The sequence below is a fragment of the Takifugu flavidus genome, chromosome 11, assembly GCF_003711565.1.
Source record: "Takifugu flavidus isolate HTHZ2018 chromosome 11, ASM371156v2, whole genome shotgun sequence".
Taxonomy (NCBI): Eukaryota; Metazoa; Chordata; class Actinopteri; order Tetraodontiformes; family Tetraodontidae; genus Takifugu; species Takifugu flavidus.
In genome coordinates, this window is record NC_079530.1 from 787,496 (window position 1) to 802,616 (window position 15,121).

The 15,121-nt window shown below is 50.5% G+C and overlaps 2 protein-coding genes and 1 long non-coding RNA gene across 8 annotated transcripts in view; 2 read left to right on the top strand and 1 right to left on the bottom strand.

The window, feature by feature from the left end:
• birc6 (baculoviral IAP repeat containing 6) overlaps nucleotides 1-3,467 on the top strand; it is a 43,756-nt gene extending 40,289 nt beyond the window's left edge. For all 4 annotated transcript variants that reach the window (XM_057047599.1, XM_057047602.1, XM_057047600.1 and 1 more), the window contains exons 66-73: nucleotides 7-152; nucleotides 320-430; nucleotides 674-891; nucleotides 978-1,139; nucleotides 1,279-1,356; nucleotides 1,699-1,887; nucleotides 2,600-2,734; nucleotides 2,808-3,467. In XM_057047599.1, the coding sequence (XP_056903579.1) occupies nucleotides 7-152; nucleotides 320-430; nucleotides 674-891; nucleotides 978-1,139; nucleotides 1,279-1,356; nucleotides 1,699-1,887; nucleotides 2,600-2,734; nucleotides 2,808-2,981 (1,213 nt within the window). In that variant the 3' untranslated portion in view covers nucleotides 2,982-3,467. The remainder of the gene's footprint in view (nucleotides 1-6; nucleotides 153-319; nucleotides 431-673; nucleotides 892-977; nucleotides 1,140-1,278; nucleotides 1,357-1,698; nucleotides 1,888-2,599; nucleotides 2,735-2,807) is intronic.
• Nucleotides 3,296-5,072, bottom strand: LOC130533880 (uncharacterized). Its single transcript, XR_008952696.1, has 2 exons — nucleotides 4,822-5,072; nucleotides 3,296-3,986 (listed from the first exon to the last, which is right to left on the bottom strand). It is a non-coding gene; the product is annotated as an uncharacterized LOC130533880 (long non-coding RNA).
• A 751-nt stretch (nucleotides 5,073-5,823) lies between these two features.
• On the top strand, nucleotides 5,824-14,822 carry ttc27 (tetratricopeptide repeat domain 27). Of its 3 annotated transcripts, none has more exons than XM_057047606.1 (20): nucleotides 5,824-6,073; nucleotides 6,848-7,028; nucleotides 7,274-7,394; nucleotides 7,522-7,662; nucleotides 7,835-7,937; nucleotides 8,136-8,294; nucleotides 8,371-8,507; nucleotides 8,731-8,843; nucleotides 8,969-9,035; nucleotides 9,193-9,306; nucleotides 9,464-9,559; nucleotides 10,011-10,133; nucleotides 10,465-10,692; nucleotides 10,891-10,989; nucleotides 11,090-11,142; nucleotides 11,884-12,049; nucleotides 12,191-12,388; nucleotides 13,305-13,416; nucleotides 13,805-13,905; nucleotides 14,657-14,822. In XM_057047606.1, exons 1-20 carry the CDS (start codon nucleotides 5,986-5,988, stop codon nucleotides 14,774-14,776), a joined length of 2,520 nt encoding a protein of 839 aa, XP_056903586.1. In that variant the 5' UTR covers nucleotides 5,824-5,985; the 3' UTR covers nucleotides 14,777-14,822. The 3 variants fall into 3 exon arrangements, with proteins under 3 accessions (XP_056903586.1, XP_056903587.1, XP_056903588.1); XM_057047607.1 differs by having other exon boundaries at nucleotides 5,824-6,064; XM_057047608.1 differs by lacking the exon at nucleotides 5,824-6,073 and adding an exon at nucleotides 6,134-6,335.
• The last annotated feature ends 299 nt before the right edge of the window (nucleotides 14,823-15,121 follow it).

Sequence of the window (15,121 nt, forward strand, 5' to 3'; positions counted from 1 at the left end):
TTGAAGGTCAAAGAAGGATAAAAGTAAAGGTGTGATAAAGGGCGAAACCTCTGATCCAGAGCCTGAAGGTTTGACGCTCCTGGTCCCAGACATACAGAGGACAGCCGAGATCGTCCGGACGGCCACCGTTAGCCTCAGACAGGCCAGTCAAGGTTGGTCCGCTCGCTTTGGAGATGGGCGGGGCTTAGCCAGGGGCGGGGCCAGGGGGCTGTGACGTATGTGTGGCGGCAGAGACACGTGTTGGGGCGTTTGGTGGAGCGTCTGTGTGACAGCGGCGCCGTTACTAAGTTGACCTTCTGTAAATGAACCCTTTTACCAGAAAGGAAACTGGTGGAGTCGTCACGAAAGGCGTCGAGTCGGTCCAAGCCCATGTCCGTTCTTCGCTCTCTGGAGGAGAAATATGTTGTTGCAATGAAGAAGCTGCAGTTTGGTGAGTTTCGACGTTCCCGCTTCACTCGTGTGACGACTCTTTTTACAGCACTTTCAGATATTGTTTAAACTGTAGACACGTGCATCGAGGACAAAGGGACCTAAAGCCAGGCGGAGACACTGGTGGACATGTTATTACACATGGACACGATCAGAAACGTTCAGGACTTTAAAGGAGCTGGATCATGAGCGCTCCGGCGTGGAGCTCTTTTTAACTGAAACTTCTGTTTGTCTCCCTCTCCAGACACCTTTGAGATGGTCTCTGAAGACGATGACGGGAAAGTGATGTTCAAGGTTAATTACCACTACATGTCTCAGGTCAAGAACGCCAGCGACACCAACAGTGCAGCCCGCTCCCGTCGCCTTGCCCAGGAGGCCGTCACCCTGTCTACCTCTCTGCCCCTGTCCTCCTCCTCCAGCGTTTTTGTCCGCTGTGATGAGGAGAGGCTGGACATCATGAAGGTGTGTGTGTGTGTGTGTGTGTGTGTGTGTGTGTGTGTGTGTCCTGATGTGTGCCAGACAGACAGCTGAATCAGCCCTCTGCTCAGGTTCTCATCACAGGTCCGGCTGACACCCCCTACGCCAACGGCTGCTTTGAGTTCGACGTGTATTTCCCTCAAGACTACCCTAACTCGCCTCCTCTGGTGAACCTGGAGACCACAGGTGGACACAGCGTCCGTTTCAACCCCAACCTCTACAACGACGGCAAAGTAGGTCGATCACATGACCACATGTCCTCACACAGTAGAACATTAACGGTTCCAGTAAAAAGATCAGGGGAATGTTAAAGGTTGAGGGTGTCTTCATGACCCTGCTGCTGACCTCAGGTCTTGGTTCTGGTCTCATCAGGTGTGTTTAAGTATCTTGAACACGTGGCATGGAAGACCAGAGGAGAAGTGGAACCCTCAGACCTCCAGCTTCTTACAGGTAGGACCAACGGCAGCCTTCGGTTGTGCAGATGATCAGCTTCAGTCCGCGGTCTTCAGCCCAGTCCCACAAGGCCCCAGCAGGTTCTTCTGTCCTACCAGGTGGACCTGTGTTCTCCTGAGATCCTGGTTTCCTTTGTAAACACTGGGAAGGACAGAAAACCGGGCTGGACTGGGTTGATGAATCCTGTCCAAGTCCTCAGTGGGAACTTGCTTTATAGTGGTTTTTTATTCCAGCTCTTCAGGACATCTCCCAGCGTAGCTTCTGTATCATCTGGGGGATTCTGTGGACCCGGAAGGTTCTGCTTTGTTCTCAGCTCTCCTTTCTTGTGCCCCTGTGTAGGTGCTAGTGTCAGTCCAGTCCCTCATTCTGGTGGCTGAGCCTTACTTCAACGAGCCGGGGTACGAGCGCTCCCGCGGAACCCCGAGCGGCACCCAGAGTTCCCGAGAGTATGACGCCAACATCCGTCAGGCCTCTGTCAAATGGGCCATGCTGGAGCAGCTCCGCAGCCCCTCACCATGTTTTAAAGAGGTTTGTCCAGGGATTAGGAGGGAGTCGGGGTGTGGGGCTGCTGCTGCAGCAGGACCTGCTTAGACCACCACTGCAGGCTCCGCCATGCTTGTCCTGCTCAGAGGGGGCTTGAGGAGGACCACCTGAAGCTGAACTGGACCCTCTTTTATATAAACATTATTAGATTTGATCCGTGAACATCCCGTTGTTGGCGTGGAGGTGGCCTCAGTGTTGTTAAGCTCTCGATGAAGGCAGCGTTCACTGGGCGGGGCTACAGTGCATGCTGGGCGGGGCTACATAGCTTGCTGGGCGGGGCTACAGGTCAGAGTGGGCGGAGCCACTGCTCACCGCTCCTCCTAAAGGTCTCTCAGTGGTTTCTGCTGGGCGGGGCTACAGTGCATGCTGGGCGGGGCTACTGGTCAGAGTGGGCGGAGCCACTGCTCACCGCTCCTCCTAAAGGTCTCTCAGTGGTTTCTGCTGGGCGGGGCTACAGGTCAGAGTGGGCGGGGCCACTGCTCACCGCTCCTCCTAAAGGTCTCTCAGTGGTTTCTCTGCTGGGCGGGGCTACAGTGCATGCTGGGCGGGGCTACAGGTCAGAGTGGGCGGGGCCACTGCTCACCGCTCCTCCTAAAGGTCTCAGTGGTTTCTGCTGGGCGGGGCGGGGCGGCTCCACTGGTGAACAGCATCATAATGTCAGGCCTGATAGTTGAGTGGTTACTGTGTTCTGATGCAGGTGATCCACAAACACTTCTACCTGAAGAGGACAGAGATCATGTGTCAGTGTGAGGAATGGATCACCGACATCCAGCAGTACAGCAGCGACAAGAGGGTCGGCCGCACCATGTCCCACCACGCCGCTGCGCTCAAGGTAGCCTCCACCCCCCCGTACAGGTGCGCAGGTGTCGCAGGTGCAAGTGAGCTGTTTCTGTTGCCCCCCGCAGAGACACACGGCCCAGCTGAGGGAGGAGCTCCTGAAGCTGCCCTGTCCCAGCGGACTGGACGCCGACACGGATGAGTTCTGTGAGAGGAGCGCTGCCCTCATCCTCAAAGATCTGCCCACTCAGGACGCAGAGAAGCCGGGCGGCAGCCAGGACAATCACTGCAGCGAGGGCTAGGGGGGGATCAGGCCTTCCTGTCCGTCCCCCCCCCCGTGGTGGAACGACTTTAGCAGCTTGTGAGCACAGCTGTCCACTTTGTCCATATTTCCACTTCAGCAGAATCAGGAGCAGCAGAAGATCCCATGAACTCTGAACTATGCTAAGCCCTAAAACTTGTATTTACTTGTAAAAGAGTGTAAACATTTTGTCCCATTTTCAGTTGTGAAATAACCACTCTCATATGTTTGTGTATACATGATAGCAGAGGAAAATAAGAGAATATATAAGGGAAACTACCTTTAGAGAAGAATGTTCACTGAATGTTGCTATGCTTCTTGTTTTTATTTCCTTTTTGACTGTTGAATAAGGACATTTGTAAGTGAGGAAATATTGTGCAAAGGTGAGCTTATTTAAATGAAATCAGAGATCACTCACTCATCTGCTCATCTGTTACTGACCCCCCCAGGATTCTGCTGAATAAAGGCTGTGATTATTATTCTTAAATGCAACCCTCTCCCTTTCGCAGGCCTTAACACGACTTCTGCTCATTCGCTGTTTCTACTAAAATTTCTTCAACACTTTTTGTTTCTGGATGTTGAAATTCAGTCGTGACCAAAGCTGCCTTTTGTGTTGTTGGACAACCGTCGTGTTAAAGAAGAGTTTTAACAAACGTTAAAACACGTCGCTCATGAGCCAAACACAATTGGCCTTTAACTCCTTAAAGTGATCAGATTAGAGTTTCTGACCACACTCAAATTATCCTTCATCAACAACCTTCGTCGGTTTTTACAGCTTTTTCAAAGGCGTCTGTGAGTGTAAAAACAGAAGTAGCTGTCCATCAGAGGCTGTTCTCACTGTGGGATGACGTTTGTGGGGAGCTAGAAGAAGCAACAGCCAGGAAGGGAGAGAAGAAGCAGAGGAAGAGCAGCAAACACGGATCCTAACAGGTTTCCGCTGACCTCGGGGTTCCCGTAGCGACCTGAAGGGACCATTTTAGGACGTCAGGAATCATCCAAAGGTTTTCTGTGGATAAAAGGTAAAAGTGACAGAAACTTCAGGCTCACCTGCCTTTAAAGGTGTTTCACTAGAAAATCCTCCGGTGGCTCCAATTCAGAACTTCAATGGGATTGTTTAGTTAAAGTTACTGGTAACTTTGTAACTATGAAGGACTGAAAACTACACAGGTGTCACCACCGGCGATCATAAAAGCTCAAACAATAAACGCGACAAATGTTTGGGGAGGAAGGGGGATGTATGAAAGTGTGATTGATCCCTCCATCTTTAACTCTTCCTAGCAATTCATCTCCCTCTCTCTCTTTAGCGCAAAAATCTTTGTCCTTTATCACCCCAGAAATCTGATTTAATCGCCTTTATTCTCCACTGCAGCTTCTGGCTGCATATCACTTCTTCAGTTATCAAAATACTTTTCTAACATTTAATGATAATGTGTGAACAATAAAGATGATTTTAATCTCTGCTGTGACATCAGGCATTACTTCCGTTCTTCAAATTAGTCCCAAAGCACAACAAACCTTTGTCATCAGCAAATGTCGGTAAGTCATTACTGTCGCGAACCGCCTGAACTTGTGGTGATTTCACCATTCACCAAGAGATCTAAAGCAGCATCACAGCCGTCATGAAGGTTTTCTTGCCTCAGTAATATTGAATTTTGAGGGAAAATTTTGAACACTGTTTTAAGAGACATTTATGTTTTACATAAAGACATTTCATTTTCCTGAAATATAAATAAAACAGCAGACAAACTATATTTAGATCATTTACAACATTGCCCCCAATTATTAGGAATTTTGGATGAAAACCTCAAAAGCAACGGCGGGTTTTGAAAGGCGACTGTTACCGAACAATGGCGTGGCCGCGGCGCTGAGCACCTCCGAGAGCTTGGTGGACCAGAACCTGCCGGGGAGGTTGTGATGCCAAGAAACCCGTTTGGTCCAGATCCAGTACGGCAGGAAGAGCATCCAGCTGAGCTCTCTGTGGGGGTCCGGCGGTCCAGCCCCAGAGACGGGTCACGACGCCCAGGTAAGGTTCAGCCACGCCCCTTTCTGAGGTGCTCTGAGGATCCCAACAGAACTGCTGTCGTCCCCTCAGGTGATGGAGTCCCGGACCCTGGCCCTGGCCCGCTCCCTGACCCAGCAGCTCCAGACCACCTGCCTGGTCCTGGTCTCCAGTCTGCAGGGCCTCCCCACCCACCTCCAGCAGGAGGCGCTGTCCCTCAGCCACTCCGCCTCGCACGCCTACCTGAGCGTCAGCCGGGTCCGACTGGACCGGGTCAGGGAGTCCCTGGACGAGGTCATGGACTACATGGTCAACAACACGCCGCTCATCTGGCTGGTGGGGCCCTTTCATCCCCACATGGTTGCCGTGGAGACCCCGGCCTGTGGCCCCGCCCCCTCCAGGTGTGTGTGTGTGTGTGTGTGTGTGTGTGTGTGTGTGTGTGTGTGTGTGTGTGTGTGAGAGAGAGGAGGTGGAGCCTCCTGATCTGGCCACATGGTTCATATTTTTAATAAAAAGATTGTGAACATCTGTTGGGTCCGTGTCTCGGTATCTGGGTGTGATGGGATGGAGTTATTACATCGATTCATTTTCTACATGTATAGTTCGTATAGTTACGTTAATAAACGTAACTAGCGAGCAACGTTTAATACTCGGATGTGCGTCATTGTTAACTCGGAAATCGAAGTGCCAAACGTGTTTTTAACGATTCATCTTCAACGAAACAACACTTTTCCCTCCCTGTCAGTCGTCATGGAAACACGCCGCTCGGCTGAGCCTCCTCGACACACCAGCGAAGAAGAAAAACACCAATCGTCGGAGCGGTAGAGCAACACGTGACGAGTCTATCCCATCATGCAGTTCGTAACTGTCATGGCAGCTCCCTAGCTGAGCCTCCGTCACATGGATGGAAAAATATCGTCTTATAAGTGTTTTTGAATCACGACTTGAGCTTTTTGTTCAGGAGGTTTTTGTCAGAAAGGAGCGGAGACACACCAATAAGTGAATAATGTCGCTGCGCACAGAGATCTCGATCCTCCGGGGATTCTTTACACCCGAAGAAGCGGCAGCCTGGAAGCTGAACTCCGGTACTGGAGGTGGGGAGACTGGGCGCCTCTCTGGGTCTCGGGGCTTTAAACGCGTTAATATTGTGCACAATTCCGCCGTCAACAACGCAGAAAACCACATTTGCTCTAGAGGAAAGTGAATGTAATCGGAGACGAGACTAATGCTCTGGGAAACCCAACACATTATGGCCCCTTTGGCTGATTATAGTTTCATGGCATATACATTAAACGTTCTGTGTACAGTTCACATGCACGGAGAACACCTGTCAACCCTCACCACGGAATAAAAACGGTAAGGGTACAAATAAACAGTCAAAAACTTCGTTCAGACCAGGTATTTAAGGAGAAACAGCCAGTGAGGCTAAACCCACAATTGCGTAATCACTGCTAAATAAAGCTAAACTAACACGCACGTCTCTTAAATCCAAGTTTGCCACCGATGTCTTCGGGTTTTTACTCCTGTAAACTGCTGCATCAGTGTGGCACCATCAGGGGAAAACTGGTGACATCTCTAGAATACCAACAGACACTCATCTCTGCTCTTCATATTGAAGAACATCTCTGCTCTTCACCATGAAGATCTCTGGAACTTATTGGGCAACAAATGACCCTTTGTGCTCCATAATGGGCAGGATTACGTTGGACGAGGGCGGCTGGATGTGGAGTGACTCCCTCAGCCTCCACTGAAGCTGGGCTTGTGTTCTTTTGGTTGGTGTGTCTGGAGCGCAGCAGCACCAGGAGAAGAGCTGCTGCTGCGGCCCCCTGGTGCCTTCTGAACCGGGCCTGTGTTGTGTGTTTCCCCAGAAGTGGGCTCGTTGCTGGAGTCCTTGATGGAGGGGGATTTTGAGGCAGTTTTGCGGAATCAGCATATCTTGGATCTGCTCGCTGGAGATGGCAGCGGGGCGGACGAGGACATCGAGGCCTACCTTGAAGGACGGGTGTCGCTCTACTTAACTTGTGGACCCTGTGACGACCAGAGAACCAGGTAATGTCAGAACATTCTGCTTCAGGTGTTTTCTGAAAGGGCCCCATTCCTCCTCGTCCTTTAGCAACAATATTCCTAATATTCCCCTTCACTGTCTGTGTCACCTGGTTTGAAGTCATCACCCCTGACCCACATCTCCCCAGAATTGGGTCCTTTTGAAACTTGAGTCAACTGATGCTAACGAATGCTAACACTGTTGCCTTCCCAGCGCAGCTTTACTCTTTCCCATCCTTTGTCCCCTGCAGGGAGCTGGTCTTGTTGGTCTTGGCTGCCAGCTGCCTTCACCTCTTTGCTCAGAGTAACTGGACCGGTCCCTCGGTGTCCATCGCTCTGTGTGACCTGCTGCCCCCAGCGTTGACCGCTCAGGTAGAACATTGTGTTAAATATGAACAAAAAAGTGTATGAATGAAAAGAGTGAGCCATTTAGAAGATTCTGGAGCCCTTTAATGAAACACTGAGTGCACGTTAAAGCAGGTCTGCTCCCTCCATGCAGACACACACCCTGGATGAAGCTCTGCGCAGCCACCTGCTGCTGGACGGAGAGTCCGTCTATACCCTTGTTGCCAACCCCTTTCTGCTCCTGCTGGCCAGGGTGATCCTGGTCAAGTGCTCCTCCAGGATGCTCAGTCTCCAGGTAGGTCATCCAGGTATGAGAGCAGCTCAGTGGTTTCGTGTTGGTCCGTATTAATCCCAAATCCAGTGCCTTGATTTGATGAGATAAAGAATTTTTATTTTCCTTGTTTTTGAGCTGCTGCCATGCTCCCAGTGTGGGATCCTAACCTAATCCCACTCCCAATGTGCTTTAGCTTGTTCCCTGGTGGACGCTACGCTACATTAGCCTGCACCAGCAGATCCTGGAGGACTGTTCTCCACAACTCCACAGCTTGGCGCAGAGCAGCATGGACACAGGTGGGTTCTTTCTGTCTTCTTCTGTATTCCTGCTCTTATGCAGCATTCCAGCTAAAGGTGGAATGGGGATGGGAATCCGTGTTTCTATAGGGAACGAGACTGAGGGGTAACCATAGTGACATGTTTGCCTGTTTAGGGGCGTGGCTTGCACAACAATATGCACCACGGTGACTCGGCGTCTCTCTCTCTCCCCTCCAGTGATGAAATGTGAGCCAGGGTTGTCGGAACATTGTACGCTGGCCACCCAGTTTCACCTGGAATGTTCTTACATCAGTTTAATGTATTACGACTATAAGTTGGCCAAGGAACACATCCGGAAGGCCCAGGAGCTGTCGGGACTGGACATTAGCATGACCGGTATGTGAAGCTACAGCTGCAGCTACTAGCCTCTGCTAGCTCACTGAGCAGGCGTTGGTGTGTTTGGCCTCTGAAGGTGCTCTCGGCAAACGGACCCATTTCCAGCAGAAGAACTTGGCTCAACTTGTTCTTCGGGTGGAGAGAAAAGAGGAGCAGGCCAAGGTCTCGCAGGAAGATAGTCCCTCATACACTCCTCCGTCCATGCTGCCCAGGGTAAGTGCCGCCGCCGCCCCCCCTCCAAGCTTTGGCTGAAGGGGAACTCACTCCAGAACTTGTGTAACCCAACGTTCTGGATACGACCCAATCAGAAACGAATCAAGATAAAAGAGTTTTATCACATCAGTGGAGCCAGGAGACCAAAACAAGGGTGGGAGTCTGGATCCGTGTCTGTATTCAGCAGGTGTGTCCTCTTTATTCCGTCCTCTCTCTTCTTCAGGACTACCGTCTGAACGATGACACGGTGCTGGATCACATCAGCTTCGCTGAGCCGGGTCAGTACGACCTGCCGGACCTCCGGGCTGAGGAGCAAGCCGTCATGCTGGGTGTCTGGTGAGTCTTGGAGCAGGTTCACCTCTGGTGCTGCTCCCTTTGTGGCCCCCCTGGGCTCCTTCCAGTCAACCCACTCAATATTGAGGACAGCAGTCCTCTGATCTTCTCTGGTGATCATCTTGCAGCACTGACTTCCAGAAGAATAATCCGGTCCACCGACTGACCGAAGAGCAGCTCCTGGCCTTCACATCTGTGAGTTTGTCTTTAAAACTCGTGTGTGTGTGTGTGTGTGTGTGTGTGTGTGTGTGTGTGTGTGTGTGTGTGTGTGTGTGTGTGTGTGTGTGTGTTGCAGGTATTGAAGCGCCGTGTTGGCAGTGGCCATTTTAATTCCGCTCTTTTCTTCTTGCAGTGTATTTTGTCTCAGCCAAAGTTCTGGGCCGTGCACGTTTCTGCGCTGTGCCTGAGAACCAGCCTGGAGAAGGGCAGCTCTCGGCGTGCTGAGAGGGGCATGATGCAGCTGCAGGTGAGAACCTGCAGGAGGCCACTGAGGTCCCCGGTTCAGGAGTGGCCACATTTCCTGGTCCTGAAGCTGTGAAGGGGATTCTGGACTGAAACCAGGAGCCCCGTCTCCACCCAGAGAAGCAGAACAGATGTTTAAAAGCCTGGTTGCTGTGTTTCAGGCCATCGTCGACCATTTCGAAGACCAGAGGTGTCCCGTCACTGAGCGACTTAAAGTCTTCTACTGCAGCCGCGTTTCTCCCAGATGGGTTATCCAGGTAGCAACCACTTACTTTTTAAAGTGGATCCTGTCTGCCTGCTTGTCTGACCTCCACCTACCTCACAGGCTTGCTAACTACGCTAGCACCTTGCTGTCAAACCCCTCCCCTCTCTCATGGTTCTGCTCCCAGTAGCAGCACCAAACCCAGGTTTAAGCTACAGCCCAGTGTGGAGGTGCTGGTGCGTTACGGGTGAACGGAGGCGGCCCAGAGGCTGAGCTGAGCATTAGCATTAGCAACAGAGTTTCTAGCTCACTGTCTGTGAGGGGACAGTGCTCCCCAGTGCGCCTCTGCACCTCCCTCTATACGTCCATCTGGGTTTTAAAACGGGGCTTAATAGGCCGTCCCTATTTCAATCAGTAACATATTATTCATTCTTGGCTGTTAGCATTGTTAGCATTTTCCTTAGCCCACATAGCTTACAGTGGCGTTGTTCCTCGGCCCTTTACAGAAGCAGCTCGCCGGCCTGCTGAGTGACCTCGGCTGCATCAGCTCTGCTCTTCTTACCTATGAAAAGCTGCAGCTGTGGGAGGATGTGGTCATCTGCTATGAGAGGCTCGGCCAACACGGGAAGGTAGGCAGCTCTGCACACACAACAGGAACTCTCAGAGTAGAAGGTCCAGCCTGGGCTGGGAGCCTTTCGTGGTCAGAACTGGAGCCCAGCAGCTGAAGGTTCAGTCCGAACCTTCAACAGTTCATCCATTTAGGAGGGTGGGTCCCCTCGAAGCTTCAGTTTCTAGTGCTCCGGATGGTTGGTTTCAGCACCCGTCCAACCAACATGTCAGCCTTGATCCCAGGGGCCAGATCTGAACCTTCTGGTCTCCTGCATGGACCATCCAAAGACTGAAAATATCTTATCTCTCTTAACATCTACAGTTTTCCCTCTTTTCTGCTCCTCTGTTCAGGCGGAGGAGGTTGTTCGTAGGGAACTGGAGAAGAAAGAGACGCCCAGTCTTTACTGCCTACTGGGAGACATCCTAAAGGACCATCAGTACTATGACCGGGCCTGGGAGCTGTCGGGACGCCGCAGCGCTCGGGCCATGCGCTCCAAAGCCCTGCTGCACCTCCAGAACAAGGAGCTCCAGCAGGGTGTCAGCTGCTTCCAGGAGTCGCTCCGAATCAACACAATTCAGGTGGGAACAACAATCTGTGGCTCAAAGTGTTGAATAAGAGACGGAAAGTGGAGTAAAACAACTCCTCTCCTCTCCTCTCCTCTCCTCTCCTCTCCTCTCCTCTCCTCTCCCTCCCTTCCTCTCCTCCCCTCACGTGTGTGTGTGTGTGTGTTGTGTGTGTGTGTGTGTGTGTTTGCGCGCGCGTGTGTGTGTGTGCAGCTCGGTGTGTGGTTCGCTCTTGGCTGTGCCTACTTGGCCCTGGAGGACTATGAAGGAGCAGCCAGAGGTTTCCACCGGTGTGTCGGATTAGAGCCAGATGTGAGTATTTTTGTTGTTTGGTTCATTGTGTGTGTGTGTATATCTGTAGTGTCATTGGAGCGTTAGGTCACATCTGGGTGCTTTTTTCCTCTGTCCTCAGAACGCAGAAGCCTGGAACAACCTGTCTACAGCCTACATTCGTCTCAGAATGAAGTGAGTGTGTCCTGAGTGCAGCTTTCATGTGAACACACACACTCACCTGTTTGCTTCTGCCGCTAAAGGGAACTTTGGTCTCCTCACGTGCACTTGACAAATCAAAAGTAGAGGCGTGGTGGTGCCACAACTTGATATAAGAGCTGTTCCGCTGGCCCTCAGGGTCCCTCCTGCGGTATTCCCAAAACCTCCCCAGCCACTATATTCCCACTGGTCCTCAGATGCCTCTGAGGGGGCAGAGCAGAGGAGCATCATCTCTGTCTTTGAGGCACGAATCTTCATTCCTGCTGCCTCATATTTAGCTGCAAATCCCCCAGGACAAAATCTGGATCCTGGTTCAGATCTTTCCAAGGAGGCCGCCTTTCCGTCCAGTGGGTTACAGTAAACACTTGGGTTAGCAGCTCTTCCTGGGGACTGAATGAACGCTTCCTCCGTGGACTCCTGAGCATTGGTCTCTGGAGCAGGTCTCTCTCGTGTCCACCAAGCCAGGTGGGAGTGAGAGATGTTAGACCATCATGGGCCAGAGCACAGATCTGTTTAAAAAGGCTCAACTGTGCTGAAACACGTCTCCACCTCCTCGTGTCCTCACCTCAGGGACCAGATCCCATCAATCAGGACGTGGAGCACGAGAGCAATGGACAATTTTTGTCCTGAAGATATTGAAAGGTCTCTGAAATGTCCCCGTGTTGCTGTGGTGACCAGTATTGCCAGCATTTTCCTTTGTTTTCTGGGGCCACGCAGACAGAAAGCCTTTCATACTCTACGGGAAGCGCTCAAGTGTAACTTCGAGCATTGGCAGATCTGGGAGAACTACATAACTGTTTGCACCGACATCGGAGACTTTAGTGAAGCCGTCAGCGCGTACCACCGGCTGATGGACCTCAGGGAAAACTACAAGGACGTCCAGGTAAAGGAGCTGGATGCTACAACGTGCTATTCGCTCTTTTATAGCAAACAATTACTGATTTCATAGTAATTCATATAAAACAAGTAATAATTCTTGTCTCTTCATATAAATTAACCGTACAATTAGTTTTTCCTGTGACAGATTCTGCAGATTCTTGTTGGAGCTGTAGTTGAAAACCTGACCGACAGCCACGGGGAGCCAGCAGCAACCATGCAGCCCAAAATGAAGGAGCTCCTGGGACGGGTGGGAGCCCGCCACAGCAGCGACGCTCATGTATGGCAGGCGTACGCACGACTGTACGGAGACGGCCACAGTTCCAACCCTGAGGACAATGAAAAGGTCTCAATTTTGTCTCATATTTTAACTTATTATGATGTACAGTATATATCTGTATACGACAGTCTAGTGATGGTATATGTCTGTATACGACGGTCTAGTGATGGTATATGTCTGTATACGACGGTCTAGTGATGGTATATGTCTGTATACGACGGCCTAGTGATGGTATATGTCTGTATACTACGGTCTAGTGATGGTATATGTATGTATACTACGGTCTAGTGATGGTATATGTCTGTATACGACGGTCTAGTGATGGTATATGTCTGTATACGGACGGTCTAGTGGTATATGTCTGTATACGACGGTCTAGTGATGGTATATGTCTGTATACGACAGCCTAGTGATGGTATATGTCTGTATACGACGGTCTAGTGATGGTATATGTCTGTATACGACGGTCTAGTGATGGTATATGTCTGTATACTACGGTCTAGTGATGGTATATGTCTGTATACGACGGTCTAGTGATGGTATGTCTGTATACGACGGTCTAGTGATGGTATATGTCTGTATACGACGGTCTAGTGATGGTATGTCTGTATATGACGGTCTAGTGATGGTATATGTCTGTATACGACGGTCTAGTGATGGTATATGTCTGTATACGACGGTCTAGTGATGGTATATGTCTGTATACGACGGTCTAGTGATGGTATATGTCTGTATACGACGGTCTAGTGATGGTATATGTCTGTATACGACGGTCTAGTGATGGTATATGTCTGTATACGACAGCCTAGTGATGGTATATATATATATGCTGGATGTACAACATAAGCACCTGTGCTGTAGAATGTATATATTCTCTTTTCCCTGGGTATTGAGTGACATAATGTTGATATTTGAGCTTCACGTGTCTCGGCTCGTCCCCGTGGTGTCCCCACTCACATGTGATTGGCGTGTTGTTCTTCAGGCGCTGGAGCTCCTTTCCAAAGAGCTTCGCTGTCGAGTTCGTGCTGGTGGTTGGGAGGCAGATCCGCTTCTCTTCAAGGAGGTGATCCAGAGAGCTCTTCATCTGGGGGAAGGTGAGAACTCACCGGGACACGTTCTGGTGATTTAACTGAACACAGGACACACACCTTTAACAGCTGGCACAGGTGTGCCACATTTGGGAGCAGGCGTTTCTAACCCATGTTTGTTGAGCTCCACACTGTTGAGGTCAGGAGACACGTCTCAGTGGAGGACAAACACATCTGCCACCGTGTCCTGGTCTGGCTGTCCAAGGTGGGACAGAACAGAGACCAACAGGTTTAACAGAAAGACAAACTTAATGGTCATGAAAATGCTGCTGCTGTTGTTGATCCTGACTGAAAGTTATCAAGTACCCAGAAGAGCCGCTCATCCTGGAGGGGTCAGAGGTCAAACAGGTCAGGACGTCATGGAACGGATCCTAAAGGTCTGATTCTCTTTCAGTGACTGTTGGCTGCAGTAACGCCAGGAGGGACTCTGCACAAGCTCTGCAGACGGTGTCCACCAGCCGCCTCACCCTCAGCAGCCTGAGCGCCAGAGCCAAGGTGATCCGCATTACCTGTTCCATCAGAACCAAAACAGTTATGCCCATTTTGGGTCTATTATCTAGTGTTTGGACGCAGTTGGTCTGACGTTAGATTATCTGGTCTGATGTTAGGTGATCCGGTCTCAATCAATCTTTAATCAGTCTTTATTTATAGAGCGTCTTATACAATCAAAATTGTTTCAAGGCGCTTTCCAGAATCCCAGGGCCTGAGGAGAGGAGAGGAGAGGAGAGGAGAGGAGAGGAGAGGAGAGGAGAGGAAAGGAAAGGAAAGGAAAGGAAAGGAAAGGAAAGGAAAGGAAGGAAAGGAAAGGAAAGGAAAGGAAAGGAAAGGAAAGGAAACCATGACCCAGTGGGGTGACAGAGGCCTGTCAGGTGATCATGTTTCTGGACCCCGGCAGCCTCGGCCTATAGCAGCATAGCTAAGATGTGACCTAATCTAAACCTAATAAGGTCTGACGTTAGGTGATCCGGTCTGACGTTAGATCATCTGATTTGATCTAATATTAGATAATCTGATCTATTATTAAATAATATGTAATCCGATCTGATCTAATGATAGAGAATCTAATTAGCACCATCATAGTTGAGGTTGTCAAACTGCACTCAAACACTGATGGAGCTGATCCAGAGTTCAACATTTCTAAAAAGTCACGATTTCATAAAATCACAAGGTTGAATGTTTTTGATCCAATCAGATCAAAGTGTGTTTATATAATTGATCATTAGAGGTTCTGCTTCCTGTGTTCCAGCAAAGGCACACAGATGTGGCCACGGGTCAGGTCCACGCGGAGCTCCAGGAGGTGGTCAACGCTTTAGACCAACTCGTCTCACAACTGCAGGAGCTGAACAGGAAGCTGCGAGAACAATGAGACTCTGCTTTGATCTTCAACGCCTTTAATAAAAGTGCTTCACACAGCCGTGTTGGTTTTCTGCTGTGAATGTGCGCTTGTATGGTGTCAGGACGGCTGCTTTAGCCTCGAGGCGTCTCATCCAGCTGCTCAGCCTGCTTCCTTTGAGCAGACGTCACACGGCTTAAAGGGAAGTGATCTGCAGCACTTATCTGAGGGATCAGTGCATTTCTCGCGCTGTGCATCAACGAGCTATAATGGTCACAAGTAGCCCGTAAGAGCCGTGTCAGAAACACGCCGGCACGTCACCCAGGAAACCACAAGACCAGCTCAGCGCTACGATGGCACGAACAGCACAATCGGTTC

What these genes read in the sequence shown, in the direction of transcription:
- ttc27 (XM_057047606.1), top strand. Translation starts at nt 5,986, where the DNA reads ATGTCGCTGCGCACAGAGATCTCGATCCTCCGGGGATTCTTTACACCC. An exon ending in GCAGAGCAGCATGGACACAG is followed by an intron (nt 7,938 to 8,135) that starts GTGGGTTCTTTC and finishes TCTCCCCTCCAG; the next exon opens with TGATGAAATGTGAGCCAGGG. An exon ending in ACCCTGAGGACAATGAAAAG is followed by an intron (nt 12,389 to 13,304) that starts GTCTCAATTTTG and finishes GTTGTTCTTCAG; the next exon opens with GCGCTGGAGCTCCTTTCCAA.